The sequence below is a fragment of the Ahaetulla prasina genome, chromosome 16 (assembly GCF_028640845.1).
Source record: "Ahaetulla prasina isolate Xishuangbanna chromosome 16, ASM2864084v1, whole genome shotgun sequence".
In the NCBI taxonomy this organism is placed as follows: Eukaryota; Metazoa; Chordata; class Lepidosauria; order Squamata; family Colubridae; genus Ahaetulla; species Ahaetulla prasina.
Window position 1 is genome coordinate 1,892,310 of NC_080554.1, and position 27,968 is coordinate 1,920,277.

A 27,968-nucleotide genomic window follows, 5' to 3' on the forward strand; every position below is an offset into this window, starting at 1 on the left:
CTATTCTATTCTATTCTATTCTATTCTATTCTATTAAGGAAGAGGGACCCTTCCCTCGTTTTCCCAGCGCCGCGAATGGAAGCCGGAGGTGTCCCTTCTGCGCTCGCAACCCTTTCCTCTAGAACCCGCCAGGGGGAGACATGCCGGCGGCAGAGGCCGCGCGGGATTCTGCGCATGCGCGGTGGACTGCCCGGTGCGCCCTCAACCAAGATGGCGGCGTTGGAGTTCAGGCTGCCCGTGGCGAGGAAGCGTTTAGCGGCCACCCTGTCCCGGAGCAGCGACCGGGATTTAGTGGTCCCCGGGGACACCATCACCACCGACCCGGGATACATGCGGTGAGGGCGGGTGCACCTTCCCCCCCGCGGGGCTGCGCTGGAGCCCAAAGGGTGCGCTCTGCACGTGCTCAGGAGCCCCCTTGGGTCTGGCGATGCTCTCTGCACGTGCTCAGGAGCCCCATTCTGCTGCAAGAAGGGGGAGGGGGCGCGCGTCAGGGAGGGCTCCTGAGCATGGGCGGAGAGCGTGGAGCCACCCTTGACCACCAGCCCTCCCCTCCCCGTGGAAAGGCGATTGTCCAAAGTGTGTCTGTGTGGGGGGGGAGGGGTTGGGGGGGCTTTTTTTCCTGGGGTAGGAAGAGGGGCTGCCTGGAGGAGGAGGAGGAGGGGGGGGCGGGATTGGGTTCCCCAGCATGCAGGCTTGGAAAGATTTTGCAGAAAAGAAACGTGCAGAAGTTTTTATTGATCATTTTTCTCTCTATCCATGTCTGTCTGTCTCTCTCTCTCTGTATAATCTTATCTATCTATCTATCTATCTATCTATCTCCATCCATATCTATCTATATCTATCTATCATCTCTCTCTCTCATTTATCTCTTTCATCTCTCTCTCTCTCCTATAATATATATCATCTATATCTACCGATATCATATCATATCAATCTCCATCCATCCATCATCCATCCATCCATCCATCCATCCATCCATCCCTATCTATCTATCTATCTATCTATCTATCTATCTATCTATCTATCTATCTATCTATCTATCTATCTATCTATCTAAGATAGAGATAGATAGATAGAGAGAGAGAGAGAGATATTAGAGATAGATAGATAGATAGATAGATAGATAGATAATCTATCTATCTATCTATCTATCTATCTCTAATATCTCTCTCTCTCTCTCTCTATCTCTCTCATTTATCTCTCTCATCTCTCTCTCTCCTATAATATATATCTATATCTACTGATATCATATCATATATCATATCATATGATATCAATCTCCATCCATCCATCATCCATCCATCCATTCTTATCTGTCTGTCTGTCTGTCTGTCTACCTACCTACCTACCTATCCATCCATCCATCCATCCATCCATCCATCCATCCATCCATCCATCCATCTACCTATCTGTCTCTCTCTCTCTCTCTCTCTCTCTCTCTCTCTCTCTCTCTCTCTGTCTCTCTCTCTATCTTATCCATTGACCCACCTATAATCTCTTTCTCTATCCTCTGCTTATCTTTCTATCTATCATCCATCACCTATCTATCATCTTGTGTATTATCTACTTGTCATTTATTTGTCATCTATCTGAGAGGTCCTTGGGGCTCTCTTGGTTCTTTTTTTCCAGACCTTTCATGACCCAAACTAGGTAATATCATCAGTGCTAGAAGGCCGTTGGGTTTGTGGAGAGGAGGAGGAGGAGGAGGAGGAGGAGGACTGTGGGGTCCTTGGTCTTCTCTGAACTTGGTTTTTTTTGAGCTCAAAATTTATTGTTAAGTGAGACATTTGTTAAATGAGTTTTGCCCTGTTTTATGACCTTTCTTCCCAAAATTGTTAGGTGAATCATTCCAGTTAGTCACTTGGTTGTTAAGTGAATCCCCCATTGACTTTGTCAGAGGGTCGCAAAAGTGACCCTGCGACGCTGCGACCGTCATAAATGTGACTCTGCTGTCAAGTACCCAAATGTAAATCACGTGACCCTGGGGATGTTTCAACGGTCGTAAGTGTGAAAAACGGTCATAAATCACATTTTCAATGCCGTTATAACTTTGAGCAGTCACTAAGTGAACTCTTGTAAGTTGAGGACTCCCTGTAATCTACCTGTCCGTCTATGTACCTATTCCAAAACAATGTAAAACAACCCACAAGGTTTTTTTTCCTCGTTTCTCTCCTCGCCTCTTTTCATTTTCTTTCCGTTTGGTTTTTCTAGGGGTCACGGAACCTACCTGGGGGATGAGAAGCTGATCGCTTCGGTGGCGGGAGTTGTGGAAAGAGTGAACAAACTGGTGTGTGTCAAAGCGTTAAAAACCAGGTGAGAAAAAGAAGTTGTGTTCAATATATGTGATCCTGGGAACCATAAGCGAGGTAAGCTGTGTGGAATTGAACTTCAACTCCCAGAATTCCCCAGCCAGCATGATGATATATTGATAGCATGGCTGGCTGGGGGGAATTCTGGGAGTTGAAATCCAGGCATCTTAAAAGGTTACTAAATGGAGAAACACTGAGCCAAGCCTTTAAATTAAATTCATAATTCTCAACAGAGGACTTTGGTGCGTCTGTTTGATTATCGTAGATCCGAGCTTTTCTTTCTGCTCCAGTTCCGACCTCTGATTTAATGCTGAAAAGTAACTCCATAATCTCAAGGGTTTGTTTAAAGATTAGCACATTTATTATGGCATAAGGGTACGTGTTCTACCTTTAGCTGGGGGATTATTGAATAATGTTTCTTTTTGATTTTCCTGGCAGGTACAATGGTGAAGTTGGAGACATTGTCGTTGGGCGAATTACAGAGGTAATGTTTTCATTTAAACATACACCTCTCCCTCCCTCCCTCCCATCCATCCCCCTCCCATCCTCCCTCCCTTCTCCCTCCCTTCCCTTCCCTACCCTAAGCATATTATCTTCCTTCCTTCCCCTTCCTTCTTCCCTCTCTCCTCCCCTTCCTTCCTCTTCCTCCCCCTTCCTCCCTCCCTCTTTCCGCCTTCCTTCTCCTTCCCTCCTTCCTTCCTTCCTTCCTTCCTCTTTCTCCCCCTTCCTTCTTCCTCTCTCTCCTCCCCTTCCTTTCTCTTCCTCTCCTTCCTCCTTCCTCCTCCCTCTCTCCTTCCTTCCTTCCTTCCTTCCTTCCTTCCTTCCTTCCTTCCTTCCTTCCTTCCTTCCTTCCTTCCTTCCTTCTCTCCTTCCCTCCTTCCCAGAAATATGCAGAACCGCAATAATTCTGTAATTATTTTTTTTCGGTGAAAGTTCTGAACTTGTATTTTTTTTAAAAAAAACCCATATTGAAAATGTTTGCTGTTACTTTTCTGCACTGCTGGTTTGTCCATCACGTGGAACAATTTGTTAGGAATGTAAAATATAGGACAATAACTCCTAAAATGACATCTGCCGAAGAATGGGGTGGTTTAGGACAACCAATTATAAGTCCTGTGCCCACCAAATATTGTGGACAGCTTTTTGAACAAGTTTGGATTTAATTTTTGAGATGTTATATATATAATATATATATATATTACACATATATGTAATACACATATATTACACATACACATATATACACACATATATAATTTATATATATATATATATATATAATTTTTTTAGGTTCAGCAGAAACGATGGAAGGTGGAGACTAATTCTAGGCTAGAATCTGTGCTGTTGCTCTCATCCATGAATCTTCCAGGCGGAGAGTTGGTGAGTTTATCCTCAGATCTTTGGTAATGTTGTTTTCGTTGAGAAATGGGTGGGATTTATATGGAGGGTTAATTTTGATTTTTTAATTATTATTTGGGTTGGGCTTTTTAAACTCCGATTACAGGTAGTTCTTGACTTACGACTACAATTGAGCCCTGTTGTTAAGTGAAACATTTGTTTTAAGTGAGTTTTGCCCCATTTTGAGGCCTTTCTTGCCCCCGTTGTTAAGTGAATCACAGCATTGGGGGGAAAAATGTGGTTAAAACCTCAAACATGGGCCAAAAAAAGACTAGAAAATGGGCCGAAAAAAGCCCCGAAAACTGGCTGGAAAAAAGGCTGGAAAAGGCCCCCCAAAAAGTGTGGCCAAAAACTTTTTCTTGTTGTTTTCCTCTTCTAAACTTAGGTGTGTCTTACAGCCTGAAAAATATGGTATTCAATTAAATTGATTTATTTATTCCCCAGAGACGCCGATCTGCAGAAGATGAGCTGGCCATGAGGGATTTCCTTCAAGAAGGAGACCTTGTCAGTGTATCCTTTTTTGGGTTTGGAAGTGAAAAGGAAATCTCTTTTTAAGAACCTTGTTCTAGCCCTGTTGTTGATGGAGCACCGTTGCCCGTAATCTGGGGATGATGGGATATGCGTTCCATCCCTCCTGCAGGTCCCCATGCTGACTACTGAACGTTTTTATGGGCTCCTGCGCCCATAATACCAAGCTGGGTCAGTGTTTCTCAACCTTGGCCACTTGACTTCAACTCCCAGAATTCCTCAGGTGGTATACATTTCCCAATACCTTTAACTCTCACACCTGGCTGGATGCTGGGAAGAGCGGTTCAGCCATTCTGGAAGGAGAACTTCGAATAAGTTCAGCCATCGATTTGTTTTGTATTTATCGGTGGTAGAAATGCAGGAAATGGAGGTAGTGACAGATTTTATTTTCCTGGGCTCCCAAGATCACTGCAGATGGGGACTGCAGCCAAGAAATTAAAAGACGCTTGCTCCTGGGGAGGAAAGCCATGGCAAACCTAGACAGTTTACTAAAAAGCAGAGACATCGCTCTGCCAACAAAAGTGCGTATAGTCAAGATGATGGTTTTCCCAGTTGCAATGGATGGTGGTGAAAGTTGGACCATAAGGAAGGCTGAGCGCCAAAGAATGGAGGCCTTTGAACTCTGGTGCTGGAGAAGATTCCTGCGAGTCCCTTGGACTGAAAGGCCATCCAACCGGTCAGTCCTAGAGGAGATCAACCGTGACTGCTCTTTAGAAGACTAGATCCTGAAGAGGAAACTCAAATCCTTTGGCCACCTAAGGAGAAGGAAGGACTCCCTGGAGAAGAGCCTAATGCTGGGAACAATGGAGGGCAAAAGAAGAAAGGGACAGCAGAGAATGAGGTGGCTGGATGGAGTCACTGAAGCAGTCGGCGTGAGCTTCAATGGACTCCAGAGGATGGTAGAGGACAGGAAGGCCTGGAGGAACGTTGTCCATGGGGTTGCAATGGGTCGGACACGACTTGGCAACTAACAACAAGAAATGCAGGGGAACCCCACTGTAGTTTTATTTCCTTAAATGCTTCCTGCAGGCCGAAGTCCAAGCGGTGTTTTCCGACGGGGCAGTCTCGTTGCATACTCGAAGTCTCAAGTACGGAAAGGTGAGTTGCTTTTAATTTTTTCTTCATGCATTGAGAGGCGACAGGACGCTCTGGAAATGTATGTTATTTTTCTTCTTATATAGGACTAGTGTTTTTTTATCGGAATTAACTGGACATAAGAGAAGGAAGAAAGTTATTCAGTTCTCTATAACTTTTAGGCAAAGTTTTAGCTGATTTTTTTTTAAAGTCATAAATGGGGCAAAACCCGCAACAACTTTCTCCCTTAGCAACATAAATTGTGGTCATAAGTCGAGGACTATCTATTTCAGGCAAAGATGGGAGAGGCTGGATTAACTTAACGGCTGCGGGATTCATTTACTGACTGAGTAATTCATTTAATTCCAAGGTGTTCATTCTACGGCTGTGTTTTTCCAACCTTCACTCTTATTCCTCGTGGCCTTATTATTTCTCTTTCCAGCTCGGCCAGGGGGTCTTAGTCCAGGTCTCTCCGTCTTTAGTGAAACGTCAGAAAACTCACTTCCACGACTTACCGTGCGGGGCTTCCGTCATTCTTGGCAACAATGGCTTCATCTGGATCTACCCTACTGCTGAGCAGAAAGAGGACGAGGCTGGGGGCTTCGTGGCTAACCTGGAGGTGAGTTGAAGGCTCGGCGAAACCGTGACCGAAACTTTGGGGAGGAAAGGCCCCAATTTCTTGGCCTTCCGCGAATGGGCCAAAACCTGCCTTGGAGCCTTGCGTGGGAGGGGGGCACACAACCATGGGGGATAGTTGGCCCCATGGGACCCCTCATCTACTGGGTTAACAACTGCTAACCTCCCCATACTTGGAAGTCTCCTTTGTTATTCTAGAATGTTCCCTGTGTGTCCAATCACACTTGGCCAGTAAAGAATTCTATATTGTTTTATGTTTTTCTTTTTTTAAAAAAAAAATAATCTTAAACTATTCTGTTTTTAAATGCTTAATTTTATTGATTAAATGGTACTTTGCGTGGAGCGGTTCTCTGAGGGAGATGAGTGGTGAAGATATAAATAAGAAAGAAGGAAGGAAAGAAAGGAAGGGAGGAAGGGGAAGGAAGGTAGCAAAGAAAAAAGGAAGGAAGAATAGGAAGAAAAAAGGAAGGAAGGAAGAAAAGAGAAAGAAGGAAAGAAAGAAAGATGGAAGGGAGGAAGGAAGGAAGGAAAAAGGGAGGAAGGAGGGGAAAGAAGGTAGCAAAGAAAAAGGAAGTAAGGCAGAAAAGGGAAAGAAAGAAAGATGGAAGAAAGGAAGAAAGGAAGGAAGGAAGGAAGGAAGGTAGCAAAGAAAAGAAAGGAAGAAGGAAGGAAGGAAAAAGGAAAGAAAGAAAGAAGGAAGGAAGGAAGGAGGGAGGAAGGAAGGAAGGAGGAAGGAAGGTAGCAAAGAAAAAAGAAAGGAAGAAAAGAAAGCAAAAGGAAGGAAGGAAGAAAAGGAAAGAAAGAAAGAAGGAAGGAAAGGAAGGGAGGGAGGAAAGAAAGGAAGGGAAGGGAGGTAGCAAAGAAAAAAGGAAGGAAGAAAAGAGAAAGAAGGAAAGGAAGAAAGGAAGAAAGAAAGAGTAAAGAGTGGAGTATTTGGTTGCTGAACGAATGGTTGTAACTGATATGCACCAAGCATGAAGCTGCTCAGGTTCCGTGTCCGTCTTCTCAGCCGGTGCCCCTGTCTGACCGCGAGGTCATCTCCCGCCTCCGAAACTGTATCCTGGCTCTGGTCTCCCAGAAGATGAGTTTGTACGATACCAGCATCCTTTACTGTTACGAAGCTTCTCTCCCTCACCAGGTAGAGCCTCTCCTTGGCATTGGGCACCGGGTCTCCACCAGAGAACCTGAAGGTTCTTCAAGGGAAACGGGTTGGGTTGCGCGCCCAACTCCTTGGCGGGGCAGCCTTCTGAGGCCGGGTTTCTCACCCTTGGCGAGGGGAAGGAAGACCCGTGTGGACTTCCAATGCCCAGAGTTGCCCGGCAGGAACTCAAGTTAGCAAGGGGGCTTCCAAGCCAGAGGTGGGGGGAAGAGGGAAGCGTGATGTATAATCTGGATGTCTCCTCCTTTCCTGCAGATCAAAGACCTTCTCAAACCAGAAGTGATGGAGGAGATTGCGTTGCAGACACGCCAGAGGCTCCTCGAACTGGAAGGATGAGGATAGAGAAGGAGTGGTGAGGAGCGGCAAGGATTCCTTCCTTCCTTCCTTCCATCCACTCATCCATCCATCTCCTTCCTTCTTTCCCTCCCTCCCTTTTCTTCCATCTTTTCTTTTTTCCTTCTTATCCCTATCTCTCTTCCTTCTTCCATCCATCCATCCATCCCTTTGCTTCCTTCCTTCCACCCACTATCCATCCATCCATCTATCCATCCCATTCATCTCATATACTCATTCTTTTCATTTTTTCTTTTCCTCCCGCCTTTTCTTCCATCTTTTCTTCTGTCCTTCTTATCCCATCCTTCTTCCATCCATCCCATTCATCTTCCTTTTCTTCTCTTTTCTTCTTCCATCTTTTCTTCTTCCCTTCCTTCTTATCCCATCCCTCTCTTCCATTTTCCATTCATCTCCCTTCCTTCCTTCCTTCCACCCACCCACCCACCTATCATCCATTCATTTCATATCTTCCTTCTTTCCATCTTCCCTTCCCTCCCTCCTTCCCTCCCTCCCCTCTCTTCTTCCATCTTTTCTTCTGTCCTTATCCCATCCCTGTCGTCCTTCTTCCATCCATCCCATTCATCTCCCTTCCTTCCTCGCGTGGCCTGGTTTCCAAACAGGCCGTGGCCCGGTAGTAGGCTGCAGCCCAGGTTGTTGTGGCACCCTGTTGTAGACCACAGAGAGTTGTGGTCCCATTGTCTGTCCATCTTCTCTCTTTCTGTGAACAATATCAAAAGCTTGGACGTCGCCTTGCTCCATGACCTCTTAACCTGGAAATATCATTGGAGAAGATTCTAGACTCAACAGGAAGGATGAGCAGCAAGGAAGAGCTAATATAATTCTCACCCTTCTTTTCTTCAAACATCTCCACACGTTCCAGTTTTTTATTCCTCTTCTTTTATTTGAACATTGCTCCAGTGTTTGTCCCTAGCCTGCTAAATGCTTGATTTTAACGTTCAGCATCCCTAAAAATCCAAATTTGGATTTTTTTTTGAAAATCCAAAAATTGCACAAGAAAGAGATTTCTTAAGCGTAAAAATGGTTCATTACCGCAAAAAGGATCTGAAGTTAAAAAAGAGAACCTACCCAGCACCAATTCCTGTGTAATTTACATCTCTCCTCCTTAAACTGTGTATCTTAATTAAAGAAAATGTTACAAGCTGCCTGGGAGTCACCTATGAGCGAGTTTGGAAGGCTATTTAAATATGTTTAATCAATAAATAATCTTTTTAAATTTCTATTTTTACATCGTGGTTTGGGCAGCCGAGAGAATAGTCCTCCGATTTTGGGGACAGCGAATTGGAATTGCTGTCTTTGCAACCTTGCGGTTGCTGCTGTGTTTAATTCGGAGTGAAACCAAATTCCGAAATGCGTCTCGTTTGCTCATTTTATTGGACAAAGGAATAAATTCTAATTCTGAGTTCTAATCCTGCCTTGGACGCAAAAGCCAACTGGGTGACCTTGGGCCAGCCACTCTCTCTCAGCCCTAGGAAGCAGGCAATGGCAAGCCGCTTCTGAAATCTTGCCAAGAAAACTGCAGAAATTTGTGGGTTTTTTTCCCCCCAAGTTGTCGTTGGAAGTCAAGATTCATTTGCATCAAGCCTGCCTTTAAAAAAAATTAAAATACAATCTGCTGTCTTTCCTTCTGGATGAAAAATTAGAGGAGAAAAATAAATGGAATTTGTCTGCCAGGTTTCAAGGCGCAATTCGCCACAATTTATTGTTTCTATTTTTAAAGGTTTTTTTTTGTTGAATTCATTACTGTGGCATCAGGACTTCGAAACAAAAATGGGCTAAGAATACATTATTTACATTTTAAACTTGTTTATTATATAATTTTAGGATACAGTCTTGCTACAGTTAAGCCAGGACTTTAAAAAACAACAACACACCTCAGGATGCATTAGTTTCTTATTTTTTTTATATTTTTAAACTGGTGGCTTATTACAGAGATTTAGGAGTTTGCTTTTAATTAAAAATTAAATAAAATAGAAATCTCTTTGTTAAGAGATGTCTGAGCCTCGGGCATCCCTGGCAGAGGATGATGGATACCAGAGCCCAACACAACAAATGAGAATCAGGTTTGGGCTGTGGAGAATGGGATTCTCTGCTCAGCCCTGTGGGATGATGGGGGTTGTAGTCCAATGCTCTTGAGGTAAAGAGGAGAGGTCTGTTGGCTGGGGGGGATGGAAAATAGAGGAGGGTAGTGCCAAAGTCAGACGTGAGGATGGGAATCCTCACCCATCACCATGGACAATGGGAGTTGTAGTCCAGTATCCTTGAGGTAAACAGGAGAGGAAAGGGTGGAGGTTGGCCGGCTGGGGATGATGGAAAACGGGAGGGAAGTGCCAAAGTCGGACACTCCACCCAGTGAGGATGGCAGTGGAGGATGGGAGTCCTCACCCAGCCCCCGTTGACAGTGGGAGTTGTAGTCCACTATCCCTGAGGTAAAAAGAGGAGGATTGAGGGGTCGGCCGGCTGGGGATGATGGAAAACAGGAGGGAAGTGCCAAAGCCGGACACTCCACCCAGTGAGGATGGCAGTGGAGGATGGGAGTCCTCACCCAGCCCCCCGTGGACAATGGGAGTTGTAGTCCACTGTCCCTGAGGTAAAAAGAGGAGGGGTGAGGGGTCGGCCGGCTGGGGATGATGGAAAATGGGAGGGAAGTGCCAAAGCCAGACACTCCACCCAGCGAGGACGGCAGTGGAGGATGGGACCCATCGCCCAGCTCTGCCCGTGAGGTAAAAAGCGGAGGGGTGGTTGTGGGGTCTGCCGGCTGGGGATGATGGGACCTGAGGCGGGGGAGGGGGGGAAAGGTAGAGGAAAAGCGGGGGGCGGCGGCGGAGCATGGGACCCGCTGCCTGTGGGGCGGCAGGGGAGGATGGGCTCGCGGGCCCCCCCTCCCTCCCTCCCTCCGGCGGTGTCCGGGCCGCTCCGCCTTCTCCTCCCTGCCGGGCGCCGCCCTCGCCCTCCCGCCGGCCCTCCGCAGCCATGGCCGCCGCCGCCGCCGCTCCCTAGGCCGGAGAGGCCGCCCGGAGACCCCCGCCGCCCGCCCGCCCGCCCTGCCCCGCCGGCTCCCGGGGCCTTCGGGCTTCTCTTCCGCCGGCCTCGCCGCCCTCTGGAGCTCCCCTTTTTTCTTTCCCTCCCTCTTTTCTCTCCTTCCTTCTCTTTTTCCTTTTCATCCCCTTCCTTCCTTCCTTCCTTCCTTCCTTCCCTTCCTTCCTTCCTTCCTTCCTTCCCTTCCTTCTCAGAACATTTTCCATATTTTCCTTCCTTCCTTCCTTCCTTCCTTCCTTCCTTCCTTCCTTCTTTTCCTTTCCTCTTCCTCTCCTCTCTTTCCTTCCTTCTTTTCCTTCCTTCCTTTCCTCATTCTCTCCTCTCCTTTCTTTCTTTTTCCCTTTCTCTCCTTCCTCCTTTCTTTCCTTTCCTCTTTCTCTCTTTCCTTCCTTCCTTCCTTTTTTCCCCTTTCTCTCCTCTCCTTTCCTTCTTTTTCCCTTTCTCTCTTTCTTTCCTTCTTTTCCTTCCTTCCTTCCTTTTTTCCCCCCTTTCTCTCCTCTCCTTTTTCCCTTTCTCTCCTTCTTCCCTTTCCTTCTTTCCTTCCTTTTTCCTCATCCTTCCTCCCTTGGCTTCACCCTTTCATTAACACCTTCCCCCCTTTCTTTTCCTTTCACTTTCTGACTCCCTCAGACTTTCCTTCCTCCCTCCCTCCTTCCTTCCTCTTTTCTTTTCCTAGTTCCTTCCCCTGGTCCCTCATCTCACCCTCTGTCACATTTTTCTTTCCTTTAGCTTTCTCCATCTTCCTTCCTTCCTTCCTTCCTTCCTTTCCTCTTCCCTTCCCTTTCCTTCTTTCCCAATTTTTTCCCCAATCCTGTTTTTTCTCTAACAGCATAATTCGAACGGGGCCCTTCCGATCTCCGTTCTCAGAGGCTCCCAAGTTTGCCTGGGTCTTCCTGCTGCTGCTGCTGCTGCTGTTGAATCGATGCTGGACCCCAATCTTCAGGAATTGACTGATTACCCCCCCCCCAAAAAAATAGAAACCACCTGCTTTTGAGGACAACCTGACCGGTACTGACCTGAGATGACCCTCCATTGCAACTTTCCGTCTCTTCGGACTAACCACATCCTTCCTTCAAATATTTTGCTTCTCAGAACGTCCGATTGTGGCTGGATTTATTGAATTTATCCGCAAATATCGCCGCGTCTTCACAATTTGGTCTTTAAAATGGACCCCACCACCACCACCACTGGCATCCATTCTCATTTTACTGGAATGTCCAAAGAACAGAATCGGGGCAGAAGCAACGCCAGAATGACTACGGCACCCATAAGCGTTTGCATCGGACCGAATAGTACTGAAATATTCCCTTTTCCTTGCCTTCCTCTTACAGATGTCAATTTGGGGACTTTTACGGAGGGCTAGTGAACGACCAAAAACAAAAACAAATTTATTATTATTATTATTATTTTTTACAATTCTTGGACTCTTGTTTGATTCCGTTGGAATAACGCTTGGAGCCACAGGGGGGATTTGGCCTTGCGCTATGCCGGGAAAAGGAGACCTTCATGCGAGTGTCTTCTTGCAATCTGATGATGACCTCACCTTACCACAGGTGAAGTTGCAAGGCGGAGGGCTCTTTAAAACTCCCGCCTGCTGACCGGATGGAAGTTTGCAAATTTACGCAGGGCTGAAGGGGAGAACGAGACAGAGACAGAGAGAGGGAGAAGAAGCGTGGCTTTTGCTTTGAAAAGCTGGTGCTGGGAAGGCGACGCTGAAATTTCCTCTCCTGTCCGGAAGGCCGCGTTGGTGTGTCTCGAGTGGGAGGAAAATCTATGGGTCAGCAACCTGGAAAAGTCCTGGGCGACCAACGGAGGCCCAGTCTTCCCGCCCTACACTTTATCAAAGGTGGGGTGAAGAAGGAAACCTCGTCGTCAAAGCAAGTGGGCACCCATTGCAATGTCTTTCTGGAGCATGGTAAGAGTCCTGGTTTGTTTTGAGCAGGCTGGGTAGGTTTGTTTTGAGCACGGCCAGGTGAATTTGCATGGGGGGAGGAGGGGGGGGCTGAGCCTTTAAGCCTGAACATTCAGGTAGAGCTCCACTTAACGACCGTGATTTGAAGTTGCAATGGCACTGAACAAGGGGACTTAACGTTCGCTTTTCACACTTAAAACGACCTTTCTCATGGTTATAAGAGCAAAATCCGGACGCTTGGCTCATAGTTACGACGGTTGCAATGTGGGTCATGTCATCCCCTTTTGCGACCTTCTGACAACGCCAAGTCAACGGGATAGCCAGATTCATTTAACAACTGCAAAGTTCACTTAACAACCGGGTTAAAAAAAAGGTCATAAAGTCGGGCGCGACTCACTTAAACATCCACCTTGCTTAGCGATGGGAATTTGAGTCCCAATTTTTGACCGTAAGGGAAGGACTCCCTATTTGGTTTTTTTAAAAATTGTTATTATATTTTTACAATTAAACAAGTCTTACTTACATTTTAAGCACAATTGCGACCATTTACATACCACAATGTTCCAATTCAAATACACTTTATGCATTTTTACAATCGATTTTAATTTTGTTTCCATTTTGTTTATTTCTTTTTCATTTTTCTGTTCTCAATCCAGTTGTACCAGTTCTCCCATATTGCGTAGAATACCGAATCTATTTGTCCTTTCAGTTCAATTGTCAGTTTGTCCATTTCTGTGCAGTCGAATTTTTTTTAATTACTAAACCTTCGGAAGGTATATTTGTATTTCAAAATTATTGTGCGAAAGCTTTTCTTCCTGCGGTTGTGATATGTAAGATGATTTATATTATTCTTTTATCGTATTTTCCTTTAACTATCCCTAGGAGAAATAGTTCCAGGGTGTATTCTATCTGAAGTCCTGTTAATTCCTGTAACCACCTATGTATTTTCTTCCAGTATTTTTTCATTTCGGGGCACAACCACCATATATGATAGAAGTAGAAGTAGATAAAACTAGTTTGGAATTGGAAAAACGGGGCATAAACATTGATTGGTGGCCATATTTGCAACTTCAGTCAGGGTACAAGAAAGAGAAAGACGAGTACGGAATTGAGATTGTGCCGCAGCAATTGGGCAAAATACTGATTGGTCCAAATGAAAAATGGATAACAAAAATTTATAACTACTTACTAGAAGTTGATAGAGCTGAAGATATAGTGAAGGGAGTTATGATAACCTGGGCAAAAAAATGTCGGGAATAGTATTGAACTGGAGGATTGGGGAAAAATTAGGAATAGAAATTATAAAATAACCAAATCGGCAACGTACAAAGAGAACCAGTATAAAAAGTTTTATCGCTGGCACCTGGCACCCTCTAGATTAGCCAAGATATACCCAAATTTAAGCCCGTTGGAAGAACTGTTGGAAATGTGGCCAAAACAAGATTCCCTATTTGGACGTAATACATATCATGCTATTTGCTTTTCTGTGTTACTCAAACCAGGTTTGAAAGATAAGGAGGCCGTGATCACACATGCTAAGTGATGCTGGTTTGTGGCCTATCATGATATGTAGGCTTGTGGGCTACACCTTGTTGTGATGTTTAAACAGTGGCTCAGCCCCAAAGTCATCCAACAAACTGTAGTTAACCTAAATCAGTGATGGCTAACCTTTTCCAGACCGAGTGCCCAAAGCACATACATGCACACGCGAATCCACATGTGCCCTAACTCCCAAAATGCCATGTGTGTGCGGGCCCCCCCGCAACCACCTTGCGCATGTGTGCACGGCCCCTTCATGTGCCCCCCCACATGCGTCCACCCCCCGCATATGCGCTGCCCCGCATGCGTGTGTGCGCCCCGTATGAACCCCGCCCCGTGCCCGTGAGCCCCGCCCCCTGCGCATGCGCAGTAGAGATCTGAAGACTAGCTGGCCGGTGGGAGGCGCACGTATGCGTGGCAGAGATGACCTGGGGTGACGGTTTGCATGCCCACGGAGAGGCCGCTGTGTGCCACCTCTGGCATCTGTGCCATAGGTTCCCCATCACAGACCTAAATAATGGCTTGAGCGGTTGTTTGAACATAGCCGGTCTCTTGAGGTAGTTTTCAGGTGCTTCCCACGATTGGCCTGAAGAATGAAGGAAAAGAACAAACGCTGGTCTATGGTTATTAGGGAGAAAAAAGAAATCTAAGAAAAGAAATCCGAATAAACAAGGAAAAGGAAGTTGTGCAGACGCAACCTGCCCTCCGTAAACTGCCACAAACTTGGGATTCGTATGACACATGAAAGCAACCACAACAAGAGTTTGTGTGATCTCTGTCTTGAATTGCTTCTGAGTAGGGTTTAATTTGCTTTCGTTGCAAGCCTTTAAATAAAAGATCTGAGCTACTTAGTAATCATTTAATCAGCTGGGTGATTAGTTCGGCTCCAGACACATTTCCCTTATTTATTTATTTATTTTATACATTTATTTATCTCTCTCGCCTCTTCCTATATAAAGGTAAAGGTTCCCCTCGCACATACGTGCTAGTCGTTCCCGACTCTAGGGGGCGGTGCTCATCTCCGTTTCAAAGCCGAAGAGCCAGCACTGTCCAAAGACGTCTCCGTGGTCATGTGGCCAGCATGACTCAACGCCAAAGGCGCACCGAACGCCGTTCCCTTCCCACCAAAGGTGGTCCCTGTTTTCTTCCTTGCCTTTTTTACGTGCTTTCGAACTGCTAGGTTGGCAGAAGCTGGGACAAGTCACAGGAGCTCACCCCGTTACGCGGCACTAGGGAATCGAACCGTTGAACTGCCGACCTTTCGGTCGACAAGCTCAGCATCTTAGCCGCTGAGCCACCGCATCCCTTCTTCTTCCTACATATCGGAAGTTAATTCCGCGTCTCGAGTCAGCTGACACCTGAACTGGTGGTGGGAAGGATGGCAGAGAATTCGGTTTTAGGCTCTTAGGAGTTGGGAAATTGAATTTTGGACTGGTTAATTAAAACATTTTGAAAAGGGGAAGGTGCATAGCCTCTCAAATTAGCTTAAGAGAGACAAGAAAATGGGGACAGTACATTATTGGCTGGGCTGAATCATTTTCGCTTGGCCTGGATTGGGAGTGCTTGGTTTAGGGAAGCGATGGCGAACCTTTTAAACAAGGAGTGCCCAAACAGAAAAGTGTGTGTGTATGTGAACATGCTTATGTGCGGACATGCACCCGCGCATGCGCAGACATGCACACATGTGCAGCAGAGACCTGAAGACCAGCTGGCTGGCGGGAGACGGGGCTGGATTGTGGAGAGCCCTTCCATGACCGTTGGAAGAAAGAAGATTCTTATTTTTTTTCCTGCTCTTGTCCTTTTGCAAAAATGGCTCTTTTTCCAAACAGGCAGATGCAAATCTGACGTTTGTGGATGTTTTTGCCCTTCTGCCTTGATTGACAAATACATTTCCACCCCAGAGCCTTAAAGGGGCTTGAAAAACAAGATTTCTCTCCTGTTCGCATGACTCCTACAGACCTTCCACACACACACACACCCGCGTCTTTCTCAGCTTTCGCTGAGTCCTCTGCAACCAACGGACGATGGGTCAACCCTGCCTGGAGCTGAACTTTTGACTTTGGTTTTCTCTTTAATTCACGGGTTGAGAGCGGGATCCGTTTTCCAAATGGATTCTGCAAGCAGCTGCCCAAGCCAAGCTTCGGTCTTGTGGTTGGATCCTGATCCTCCTGCTCTGCCGACCTCTGGTTTGTGCGTCTCATTTTTGGCAGCCTTGCCGCCTTCTCCAGGGAGACCTGGACTGCGTCCGAAATCTTGAATTATGGATTGCTTTGTGGTTGATCCTGCAGAGAACCATGCTTGGTTCTCCGCCTTTTTCTCGGGTGTTATCGCTAGGGTTAAGTTTTCCCACCTTAAAAACCACGCTGCTTGTGGTCCAAACGCACAAAGTTTGTGAAGCACGCACACAAACACAGGAGCCCTCTTCATTTGGGTGGCTGGAAGTTGTTTTTCTTGCCTCTCTATTATGTGGGAAGCTAAGACTCCGGGTTTGAGTTACAGATAATTTCCACCGAGTGGGATAACAGAAAAAGCAAATATAAAATTGGTGTCTTGGGTTTTAGCCAGTCCACGCTGCCCTGGTGTGACTCGGAGTTCACAAGGCGGTTAAGGTTATCTTGGTATCTGAAAGTTTTAAAAAGGACGAAGAGGAAATGAATTTTTTTTAAAAAGGAAAATCATATTGGCTTTCTGGGGACGATGCAGACGCGTGCATCTTGATGTTTTTAGCAGTGGTTTAGAAGCACTTTTCTTTGCGATAGTTTTCAGCTTCCTGGTTTAGTTTTCCCTACTGTTGGGATCTCCTGGTGGTGTTCTTTTCACATCTTAGCTTCCCACCTTAGCTGATAATCTGCTGAGAAATTTTTGAACATAGAAACGCAATTTAGAACTAAGGAGAAATTTTCTGACAGTGAGAAAAATTGATCAGGGGAGTGACTTTCCTCTAGAGATTGTGAATGCTCCAACACTGGAGGTTTTTAAGAAGAGACTAGCTGATAACCCGCCGTTGTCCGGGTATTTATTTATCCCAATCTCTCAGAGCCTTTTTTTTAACCTTTTAAAAGCATTTTTTACAACCTATTCCTACCATTCGGGCAGGAAAAGCGAGCGAGACAGAAAGAAGCGGCAAGCGGGTGACCGGGCGATTGGGTGGGCATGGGCGGGGAGGGGGGCAGGGATTTTTGCTACCGGTTCTCCGAACCACCCACCGCCATTGCTACCGGATCGGCTGATCCGGTCCAAACCGGGAGCATTTCACCCCTGCTCCAAGGTCCCTTGAACATATGATTGTATGTTCTATGTTCGAGGGCCAATAAATTTCTAATATTAGTACTAAAAGTTTATAGTAACATTGGTCCAACAATGGAACAGTCCACCATTTGGGTTGTCTCCATCTCTTCAGGAGGCTGGTTCGCTAGTTCTCAAAGAAAGTTTTTCTATTATGTAGAGGGTTGGACTAGATAACCCTTGGGGATCCATCCAACTCCACAACTTTATGCTTCTCTCCCTTTCGGAGGAGAGATTTTGAAAGTTTTAGGCAGAAAAAAACTCCCGATCCAATAAACGAACTTTTTTCCTGTTGAAACACACGTCTCGATGCTCTTAACATCAATCCCCCCAACGGGATATTTATCATTGTTTTTGAAAGTTGATTGCACTTTAATATCTTTGGTTGGGGAAAATCCTGGATTTTTTTTCCCAGCGGAAATAAACTTCCGTACCATCTTCTCGCCATATGTTGGTAGAAATTATTTGTATCCTAATTGATCAGGGAGAATAGAAGACTATAACTTGAAAGAGGGGGAAAAAAAACACCTATTAAAGATCAGCCAAAACCTGACTAAGCCTCAAGAGGACCCTTGCCTGTTTTTACAGAATAATCTCTCTGAATGGAAACGGTGTTTTTTTTTTTTAAATGCCTTTCAGTTACTTAAAGCACCCAGTTGTTCCCTATTTGGCCTTGCGGTTTTATGAAGCTTTGTACGATAAATAACACCTTAAAGTGGAATATTGAATTTTGAATTCCGGTTCAAGTTTACACCTGGGTCTCCTAGCTCATTCCAATTGTAGAAACGTTGGTGGGTTACTCTCTCTCTCTCTCTCTCTTTTTTTTTTTTTGGAAGAAAAGCAAAGTTGGTCGACTTTTATTCCTTCCGCTTCATGTTCTGTGGGGTGCAGTTTAGTTCCTCTGGAAACAGGTTTTTCTTCTAGTGATGTGCAGGCTAATTAAGGGGAATGATGGATGGCAAGTAAGTAGGTTTCATAACGTGGTTGGGATGCGAGATTTCACTAGAGTTCACTTTAGTGGCTTTGATGAGTCAAACTTGTCCTTGTGCGTTTTCACCTGGTAAAATAACATTATTTGGTCCACGGCTACAGTCCCAGAGATACACAAAGAGACTGATGGTTGTTGATGTGCCTTTGATGTTATTATATATGTTCACGGCAGCAAGTCCATAATAGCGAGGTAGTGACAGTGAGGTAGTGACGGATTTTATTTTCCTGGGCTCCAAGATTACCGCAGATGGGGACTGCAGCCAAGAAGTTAAAAGAGGCTTGCTCCTGGGGAGGAAAGCCATGGCAAACCTAGACAGCATACTAAAAAGCAGAGACATCACCCTGCCAACAAAAGTGTGTATAGTCAAGGCTCTGGTTTTCCCAGTTCCAATGTATGGCGGTGAAAGTGGGACCATAAGGAAGGCTGAGCGCCAAAGAATGGAGGCCTTTGAACGATGGTGCTGGGGAAGGTTTTGCTGATAATGTACATTTGTTGTTATAGAAATGACTAGTATATGAAAGTTTGAAGTTTTATGTTACTACTGCACTATTCTACTTCGCCAAAAGTAGAGTTGAAAGTCAATACAAATAGCCAATAGCCAAAGGGCTTTCATGCAAGGATTTTTTCTGGACCAGGAGAGATCTGACTTGTAAAAATAAAACAAATAGTTCCAAATAGTAGATCATATTCTCTTTCAGATATAATGGACATTCTGATTTAACGGACCTCTATTTTTACACATTGGTTTGTTAAACAGAGCATTTAACAAATAGCCAACAGGCTTTCGTGCAAGAATTTTTCTACACCAGGAGAGATCTGACTCGTAAAAACAAAACTTTTCCCAAGACTATTCCAAACAGTTTTTACAGTTTTTAAGAAGGCTCCTTGAATTGCATCATCATTGAGGTTTAGAGCAGATCCCCTTCCAAAAACGCTGGAAATATGCAAGCTTAGGAAATTGTTTTAAACTGAGTCAGACTGTGGGCTCAGATGCTCAGGAAGGTCACCAGTCCCACAGTGACACTTCCAGATTTATGACTGGAGCCTGTCTTAACTCCTCCAACCTGAAATTGTTGGACATTTAAGACAGAGGCCTTTCTATATGGGTGGGGGGCAGTTTGGAAGGGAAAGATTTCAGGTCAAAGGACCCCTTAAAAAAACAAAACTGAAGCAAAAGTCTTTCAAGGAAATTAAATCGAAGTTTGGTTACTGGTGGGCTATTGCTTGGTCGAGAAATAGAGAAGCCCGTGGATAACTTTGAAATGGATCCCCCAGGTTTTTTTTTTAAGGGTTGGGGGTCACTTTGGGCCATGCTCAAAATATAGGCAAGACCCCCAACCACTACAGTTCATTTTCTTTTGTGTTGATTTGATTGCACTGTCTTCGATTTATGACCAAAGTTTTCTTAACGACCCAGCAGAATCAGATTTGCAAGATGGTTGGGACAGCCAAACTCAATAAAAGACGGTAACAGTAAGAAGAGTTGGAAGGGACCTCGGAGGTCATCTAGTCCAACCCCCTGCTCATGCAGAAAACCCTATACCAATCCAGACAAAAGTTGTCCAACCTCTTCTTTAAAACTTCCAGTGTTGGAGCATTCACAACTTCTGGTGGCAAGTTGTTCCACTGATTCATTGTTGTCACTGTCAGGAAATTTCTTCTTAGTTCTAAGTTGCTTCTCTCCTTGATTGGTTTCCATTTGTTGCTTCTTGTCCTGCCCTCAGGGGCTTTGGAGAATAGCTTGACCCCTTCTTCTTTGGGGCAGCCCCTCAAATATTGGAAGACTGCTATCACGTCTCCCCTAATCCTTTTCTTCCTTAGGCTAGACATACCCAATTCCTACAACTGTTCTCTGTACAGTACGTGTCAGTCTCCATTCCCGTAAATCTTCTTGGTTGTTCTTGGTCTTTGTTTCTTCTTGGTCCGGCCTACTTCCTGGGCGCCGACCCACAATGAGGACTTGAAACTTGGTAGCTCTAGTTGCAGCCTGCTGACTTCATCCATGTACTTAAAAATTGATGTGAGACTTCCTCCTTGGATTTAACAACATTATATGAACAACTACATTTTGGCAATGAAGCGCTACATTCCCCGCCCTTTGGTTTGGGAAGGGGTCGCTGAGCATCAGATGACACCCCCGCCCCCCAAATTTTTACAGTGTGAAACAATTCCATTGTTTTAATCAGCAGATCCCCAAACACGAAGGTGCAGCCTGCATTTTCTATCTAACCCCTTCACCAAATTGGAGCTGCCAGGAGGGAGAATTGATTTTTTTTTTGTGGGTGGGTGGGTAGAAAATGCACCATCAGGCCTATAAATATTTATTCTGATCGCTGCTGAGTTGCACATTTGCTTTGGTTTGGCAGCAGCAAAAGAGAAGGACGGATCGGGTGTTTTATTTTATTTCATTTTCTGTTTTCCCGGAGAAGTGCCGAGCAAGTCGCGTTTGCTGCAGGAGGAAGAAGGAATTCACGGTTCCTTTTGGCATCATCGGTCCCGACTTCTCGTCTCCTAAGGAGCTTGTGAAATCTGGTGCGAAGGGGAGCGTTTGTGGGTCCGCCCAAGAGATTGCAGGCAGAGGAAGTCCTCGACTTACGACCACAACCGAGCCCCAAATTCTTGTCCTTAAACGAGCTGTTCGTTAAGTCAGTTTTGCCCCTTCCTTGCCACCGTGGTTAAGCGAATCTATGCAGTTGATAAGTCAGTAACCCGGTGGTTAAGTGAACCCTTGACTTTGAAGGTCGCAGAAGGAGATCGCGTGACCTTGGGGCGCTGCAACAGCCATATGTACATGCCAGTTGCCAAGCGCCTGGATTTTGATCACGTGACTGCAGGGATCCTGTTAACGGTCGTAAGCGTGAAATACGGGATAAGTCACTTTTTTTCAGTGCTGTTGTAACTCGGAACGGACACTAAACAAAACAGCTGTAAATTGAGCACCACCTGTGTTGAACAGCTTAAGCTAAAAGGCAAGAGGAGGAATGGGAATGTTCCAAAGGATTTTGCAGCTTTTTGGTGCTCTCACGACAAAAATTCTGAATTGGAGGCATCTGTAAATTTAGCATCTTTCACTTAACAGTAATTGGCTTTAGAAACCTGCTGCCGCCCTCCCCAAGAAAAATTGTAAAATTGCAACAAGTGAATAAACTGTCTTGCTTAGCAATGGAAAATCTAGTCCCAAGAGGGGTCATAAGTCAAGGACTGCCTGCATTGCAAGATTGGCCTGAGAAATTTTGCTTTCTGGCTGTGGTGTTATTTAAATATCCCTCTGCTTTCAAGCAGAGCTTGTGTGTTTGCGTAGGTGTGAAAAACTGACCACAGGGTGGCAGGAAGGGTCTGCGCACAGAAACAGCGAAAGGATGGCTTGAGAAAAGTTCCCTGTTCACAAAAGGTTTGGTACACTTTACTGCATGTGAGGTTCTTGGAGTGACCAAATTTTGGAAACTCCCATAATTAATTGGCCTTGAAGTCAGCTCTGCTTCTCTTTGAAATATTTGAAATTCAAGTACAAGGGTCATTGCGATTACTCCTCGCCTTACAATCAATAGAATGGAATAGGAATAAGAATAGACTATAGACTATAGACTGTATAGACTATAGAATATAGAATATAGAACAGGAATGGAATGGAATGGAATAGGAATAAGAATAGAATGTAGAATGTAGAATGTAGAATGTAGAATAGGAATGGAATAGGAATAGAATATAGAATATAGAATATAGAATAAGAATGGAATAGGAATAAGAATAAGAATAGAATGTAGAATGTAGAATATAGAATAGGAATGGAATAGGAATAGAATATAGAATATAGAATATAGAATATAGAATATAGAATATAGAATATAGAATATAGAATATAGAATATAGAATATAGAATAAGAATGGAATAGGAATAAGAATAAGAATAGAATGTAGAATATAGAATATAGAATATAGAATAGGAATAAGAATAGAATATAGAATATAGAATAGGAGTGGAATAGGAATAGAGAATAGAATAGAAAAGAAATTTTATTGCCACTTTGAATGTACACTAATCGGCATGCATTAAAATGAAATTTCATTGCACCCAGCTCTCAAAAGGATCACCACCACCAGTAGTGGGTTTCGATTTCAGTCGCTACCGGTTTGCTCGCGGGTTTGCGCATTCACATGTCTTGTTTTTGGGGAAACAGGGTATATACCGCTTCACAACCCTCTCTGTAGAGTCAGCCTATTTCCCCCAACAATCTGGGTCCTCATTTTACCCACCTTGGAAGGATGGAAGGCTGAGTCAACCTTGAGCCTGGTGAGATTCGAACTGCCAAACTGCTGGCAGCCGGTGATCAGCAGAAGTAATCTGCAATACTGCACTTTTAACCACTGCGCCACCGTGGCTCTGTACACCGCATTATGTACACTACATAACCAGGCCAAAATAAATAAATACAAAATTATGTATGTGCCCACATATATTATATGGCCCAGAGAAACAACACGGTCTAGTTCGACGCTCCATCACCTGGAGTTTTTCTATAGAAGAGATTGGTCAGCCATTTCTCTGGAACGATATGCGATGCCCTGGCATGCGCAGAAGGGTGGTCTAGACCAGGGGTCTCCAACCTTGGCAACTTGAAGCCTGGTGGACTTCAACTCCCAGAATTCCCCAGCCAGCTTTGCTGGCTGGGGGGTTCTGGGAGTTGAAATCCGCCAGGCTTCAAGTTGCCAAGGTTGGAGACCCCTGGTCTAGAAGACCTTCAAGGCCCCCATATTCTATGTACGATCCTTAGGGTCCCTAACAGTTTAACCATTTTCTTCCTCTTCCTCTTAATACGATTCTGGGTTTACAAATGCTCTCACAAGAGCCTTTCTTATCTTTGGGTCCCGATCTGCGAATTACATTTTTCTGGAAAACAATTTTTCCCCCCCCTTATTATTAAGACATTTCTTGGTGGAGTTTGCAGGACTCCCAGGAACGAACCACAGCTTTTAAACCTGCCAATAAATTGCATCAGCATTCAAAAGCCTGACTTGATGGAAAAACTGTGTTTTTTGCAGCCCACCCCCACCCCCCCGGGGCATTTAAGAAATTTTTTTTTCATGGCCTTGTATTGTTTTTATTCTATTCTGTTTTTCTGTATTGTCAGCGACCCACTCAGTTGAAACAAGCGGCCGTAAAAACGTTTGAAGGTGCATAAATAAAATGTCCTTTTCTTGTTTTCCATTTCTCAACCACCCAGAGTCACTGTGCCTGGGAGTCGGCCGGCATACCAATTCAAGAAATAATAAGAAAAAGATTGAATAAATAAAAACAACTGGTTTGTAAGAAATGGATATTTTTTTTTAAAAAAAAGATGTTTTTCTTTTTTCTTCTGTTGCTGGAAGAAAATAGTTCCCTGTTTGTGACGGTGTTAATTTCTACTTTGGAAATGCCTTTGTCGTAACAGATAATTTTGGCACTTATTTGATTTGGATGAACGGCTGTCTCTAGAAGATCATCTGACGGCCGTCTCCAGGAGAGCGTTCTACCAGGTTCGCCTGGTACGCCAGTTGCGCCCCTTTCTGGACCGGGATGCCCTATCCACGGTTACTCACGCACTCGTGACGTCTCGCCTGGATTACTGCAATGCTCTCTACATGGGGCTCCCCTTGAGGGGCATCCGGAGGCTACAGTTAGTCCAGAATGCAGCTGCGCGGGTGATAGAGGGAGCCCCTCGTGGCTCCCATATGACACCTATCCTGCGCAGACTGCACTGGCTTCCTGTGGCCTTCCGGGTGCGCTTCAAGGTTTTGGTGACCACCTTTAAAGCGCTCCATGGCATTGGGCCGGGTTATTTACGGGACCGCCTACTGCGACCGAATACCTCCCACCGTCCCGTGCGCTCTCACAGAGAGGGTCTCCTCAGGGTGCCGTCAGCGAGGCAATGTCGTCTGGCGACGCCCAGGGGAAGGGCCTTCTCTGTGGGGGCTCCCACCCTCTGGAACGATCTACCCCCCGGACTTCGTCAGCTTTCGGACCTTCGGACCTTCCGCCGCGGGCTTAAAACATACTTATTTAATTGTGCAGGACTGAGCTAGATTTTAAATTTTGGGTTTTAAATTGGGTTTTATTTCTATTTTTAATTGGACGGGCTTTAGAATAAGTTTTTAAAATGTTTTATATTGTATTTATATTGTATTTATCTGTTTTTAGTGCCTGTAAACCGCCCTGAGTCCCTTGGGAGATAGGGCGGTATATAAATACGATTAAATAAATAAATAATAAATTAATTAATTAATTAAGGAAGCGCAGCTTAAAATTAAGGTCAGCTAGTCCTCACCTTGTGACCTATGGTGGACCCTGCCAATTACGGTCGTAATTCATAACAGTTATAAAAGCAGGTCATCGTGTGATTGTCCTGAATCAGTGATCCTTTTTGTGGCGGCCGTTAAGAGAGCCCTGTGGTCCTTAAGTGAAGCCATTGTTCATGATGGGGTGGTTTTGGCCAAAACTGGAAGTAAAGGTTGTTTTTTCAAGCAAAAATTGCTGTCATGAGTTTTTTGGGACACTGCAAATAGTCCTCGAAGTATGACTACAGTTGAGCCCAAAATTTCTGTCGCTAAGTGAGACATTTGTTAAGTAAGCTTTGCCCCATTTTACGACCTTTCTTGCCAGAGTTGTTAAGTGAATCACTACAATTGTTAGGGTTAGTATCCCAGTTGCTTTCCCATTGGCTTGTCAGAAGGTGGCCAAAAAGGGATCACGTGACCCCAGGAGACTGCAACCGTCATAGTTACATGCCAGTTGCCAGGCATCCAAATTTTGATCACGTGACCCCGGGGACTGCTGCAGTGGCCGTAAGTGTGAAAAAAAATGTTCTTAAGTCACTCTTTTCACTGCCCTTGTAACGTCAGACGGCCACTAAACAAGGTTGCAAGTCGAGAACTACCCGCATTCATAATTTAAAAACACTTTTAAACGGCCTTTTTCATGATGACTTGGCCAAACATGATTCAGGGAACAATTGTTTCATAATTTGAGCTACACCCCTGACTGACTTTTCTTAACCGAGCTTTGGCATGTTCAGAATTTATTTAGAATATTAAAAAAAAAAGATGGGATTTGGTCTAAGTAAGAAATGCAGTTGGAGGTATAACTGAAGCTATTAAAAATTCCTTTCTGATAATGGGCCTCTTTCTCTCTCTCTCTCTCTCTCTCTCTTTTTTGGTTGGATTTTTTCTTTCTTTTTGCCTGTTTTTGAAATGTCTTGATAATGAGTAGTCTCCTGACACCACCTAATTAGATCTCCTTTAAGTGACTTAATTAGGGGCTGTTTTAAAACTTGAAAAGACAGTGAGATGAACGAATAAACCATCTGTTCAGCTACTACCCCTTCAGTCTTCAAGGCAATCAACTTTCCTTTATTTTCTTTTCCCTGGGCCTGACTGGCAAGGAAGCCTTTGATCCCTTTTCTTTTAAAAGCAAGGGAATGCAAACTGAGAGAAAATTAGCAGGGGGTTTGGTTCCCCAAGCTTTTTGAGGCTGGGGGCCACGGGGAGGAATTTTTGAGACCGTTTCATACAACCATAGAGCTGGAAGGGACCTTGGAGGTCTTCTAGTCCAGGAGTCCCCAACCTTTCAGACCTCTGAAGCCGTTCCACTGGTTAATTGTCTTCTTATTATCCCTCTATTAATTCAGCCTAGGATTGTGTTGGCCTTTCTGACAGCCGACGCACATGGCTGGCTCGTATTTAAGTAACCTCCAAGATCCCTCTCGCAGTTGCCCCTATTGAACCAGGTACCACTTATTCTATACCTGTGCATTTCTTTTTCCTGCCTAAGTCAGCACTGAACTGTCCCTTGCTGGGCTGGATTGCTATTGGATTGTTTCATAGGCACACTCACAAAATGTCTGCCTAGATGGGAAATAACGTTGAATCTCCCTCTCTAATCTCTTTCTACCTTGTTCTCCAGTTCTCCACCTTATCTTATTTTTTATTTTTATTTTTTTTGGGTGGGGTGGGGAGAACCATAATATAATTATGAAAAACATATTGCGTTGTTCTTTTTTTTTTAAAAAAAAAATAGCATCCCTGAGTGCTGCTTTGAAGAATTAAGGGAGAAATTTAGAGCTTTTATATAAAAAATTACAGATGATTAGAGGTGGAGGAAGCAATTTTTGACTTGTCTGGAGGTGGGTGCAAATCTGATTGGATAGAAGGAGGATCTGTAATTGGAGCAGACCCTGGGAAAATTAATTGGCTGGGCCGTGGGTGAATTTTTCCAGAATTGTGGGTTTTTTTCCCCCTGTGCCGCCCTTCTGTTCCAGCTTTGACATTTAGTTCTTGGCTGACATAAGACATTGGCGTGGGGTTTAGTTATCTATAATTATTATTGTGTCTAAATATATCTACCTTTCTGCTTTCCTGCAAATGCTAATGCTCTATATTCGGAGAAACAGCTGAGTTACTTAACAACTGTAGTGGTTCACCTGACAATTATGGCCAAAAGGTCATAAAATTGGGTGCGACTCACTTAACAACTGCCTTGCTTAACAACGGTACTTCTTTCCTTCTTGCTAGGGCCGTTGTCGCTCTGCTTGTAGCAGGTCCCACCTGGAGGGAGATGGGGCGGTCTAGAAATGAGAAATATAAATAAATACAAATAAACTTTGAACGGTCACCAAACGAGTAATTGCAAGTCAAGGACAGTTCATTTAGTTCATTTAGTGGCCATTCCAGGTAACAATGATTTATGACCATTTTTCAAACACTGCTGCAGCACCCACCCCCACACACCCCATGGTCACGGTGATCAAAATTCAGATGCTTGGCAACGGAATCATATTTATGACGGAGAAGTTGTGATCCCCTTTTCCGACTTCTGCCAGGCAAAGTCCATGGGGAAAGGCAGGTTCAATTAACAACCAGGTTGCTGTCCGAACCACTGCAGTGTTTCACTTAACAACCGCAGCAAGAAAGGTGGTAAAAAAAATGGGGCAAAGCTCACTGAACAACTATCTGACTTAGCAGTGGAAATTTGGGGCTCAACCGTGGTCGTAAATCAAGCACTACCTGCACAAGGAGTGTGAAACCAATAGCATGCGTGGTTTTCTTTAACATGATTTATTCCAGGAGCCAGTTGCAATGCATGGCTGTGAAAGTTGGACCATAAGGAAGGCTGAGCGCCAAAGAATGGAGGCCTTTGAACTCTGGTGCTGCAGAAGATTCCTGCGAGTCCCTTGGACTGCATGGCGAACAAACAAGTCAGTTCTAGAGGAGATCAACCCTGGCTGCTCTTTAGAAGGCCAGATCCTGAAGAGGAAACTCAAATACTTTGGCCACCTAATGAGAAAGAAGGACTCCCTGGAGAAGAGCCTAATGCTGGGAACGATGGAGGGCAAAAGAAGAAGGGGACGGGAGAGAACGAGGTGGCTGGATGGAGTCACTGAAGCAGTCGGCGTGAACTTAAATGGACTCCAGAGGATGGTAAAGGACAGGAAGGCCTGGAGGAACGTGGTCCAGGGGATTGCAATGGGTCGAACACAACTTCGCAACTAACAGCAACAACAACATTCCAGGGGGCTTGGAGACAGTGTTCATCAAGAAATGTTGAGAGCTGGGCTGCATCCTTCCCTCCTGTCCCCCGCTTGATGGAGGTTGATCAACCTTCCTGGCTCTTTTAACAAGACCATCTTTCCAGCCATGGATCACATCAGAATAATCATCCTTCCAGCCATGGATCATATCGGAATAATAAAGCTTGGAGTTTTGGCAGCCGCTGAC

The 27,968-nt window shown here is 44.9% G+C and overlaps 2 protein-coding genes across 3 annotated transcripts in view; both read left to right on the forward strand.

The window, feature by feature from the left end:
• The first annotated feature begins 194 nt into the window (after positions 1–194).
• EXOSC2 (exosome component 2) lies at positions 195–8,674 on the forward strand. Its single transcript, XM_058159288.1, has 9 exons — positions 195–335; positions 2,212–2,313; positions 2,748–2,793; positions 3,600–3,689; positions 4,152–4,217; positions 5,265–5,333; positions 5,752–5,928; positions 6,955–7,083; positions 7,360–8,674. Exons 1-9 carry the CDS (start codon positions 211–213, stop codon positions 7,438–7,440), a joined length of 885 nt encoding a protein of 294 aa, XP_058015271.1. The 5' UTR covers positions 195–210; the 3' UTR covers positions 7,441–8,674.
• Positions 8,675–11,496: 2,822 nt separating this feature from the next.
• ABL1 (ABL proto-oncogene 1, non-receptor tyrosine kinase) overlaps positions 11,497–27,968 on the forward strand; it is a 76,068-nt gene continuing 59,596 nt past the window's right edge. For both annotated transcript variants that reach the window (XM_058159283.1, XM_058159284.1), the window contains exon 1: positions 11,497–12,409. In XM_058159283.1, the coding sequence (XP_058015266.1) occupies positions 12,268–12,409 (142 nt within the window). In that variant the 5' untranslated portion in view covers positions 11,497–12,267. The remainder of the gene's footprint in view (positions 12,410–27,968) is intronic.

What these genes read in the sequence shown, in the direction of transcription:
- EXOSC2 (XM_058159288.1), top strand. Translation starts at nt 211, where the DNA reads ATGGCGGCGTTGGAGTTCAGGCTGCCCGTGGCGAGGAAGCGTTTAGCG. An exon ending in AAGAAGGAGACCTTGTCAGT is followed by an intron (nt 4,218 to 5,264) that starts GTATCCTTTTTT and finishes TGCTTCCTGCAG; the next exon opens with GCCGAAGTCCAAGCGGTGTT. An exon ending in AAGCTTCTCTCCCTCACCAG is followed by an intron (nt 7,084 to 7,359) that starts GTAGAGCCTCTC and finishes CCTTTCCTGCAG; the next exon opens with ATCAAAGACCTTCTCAAACC.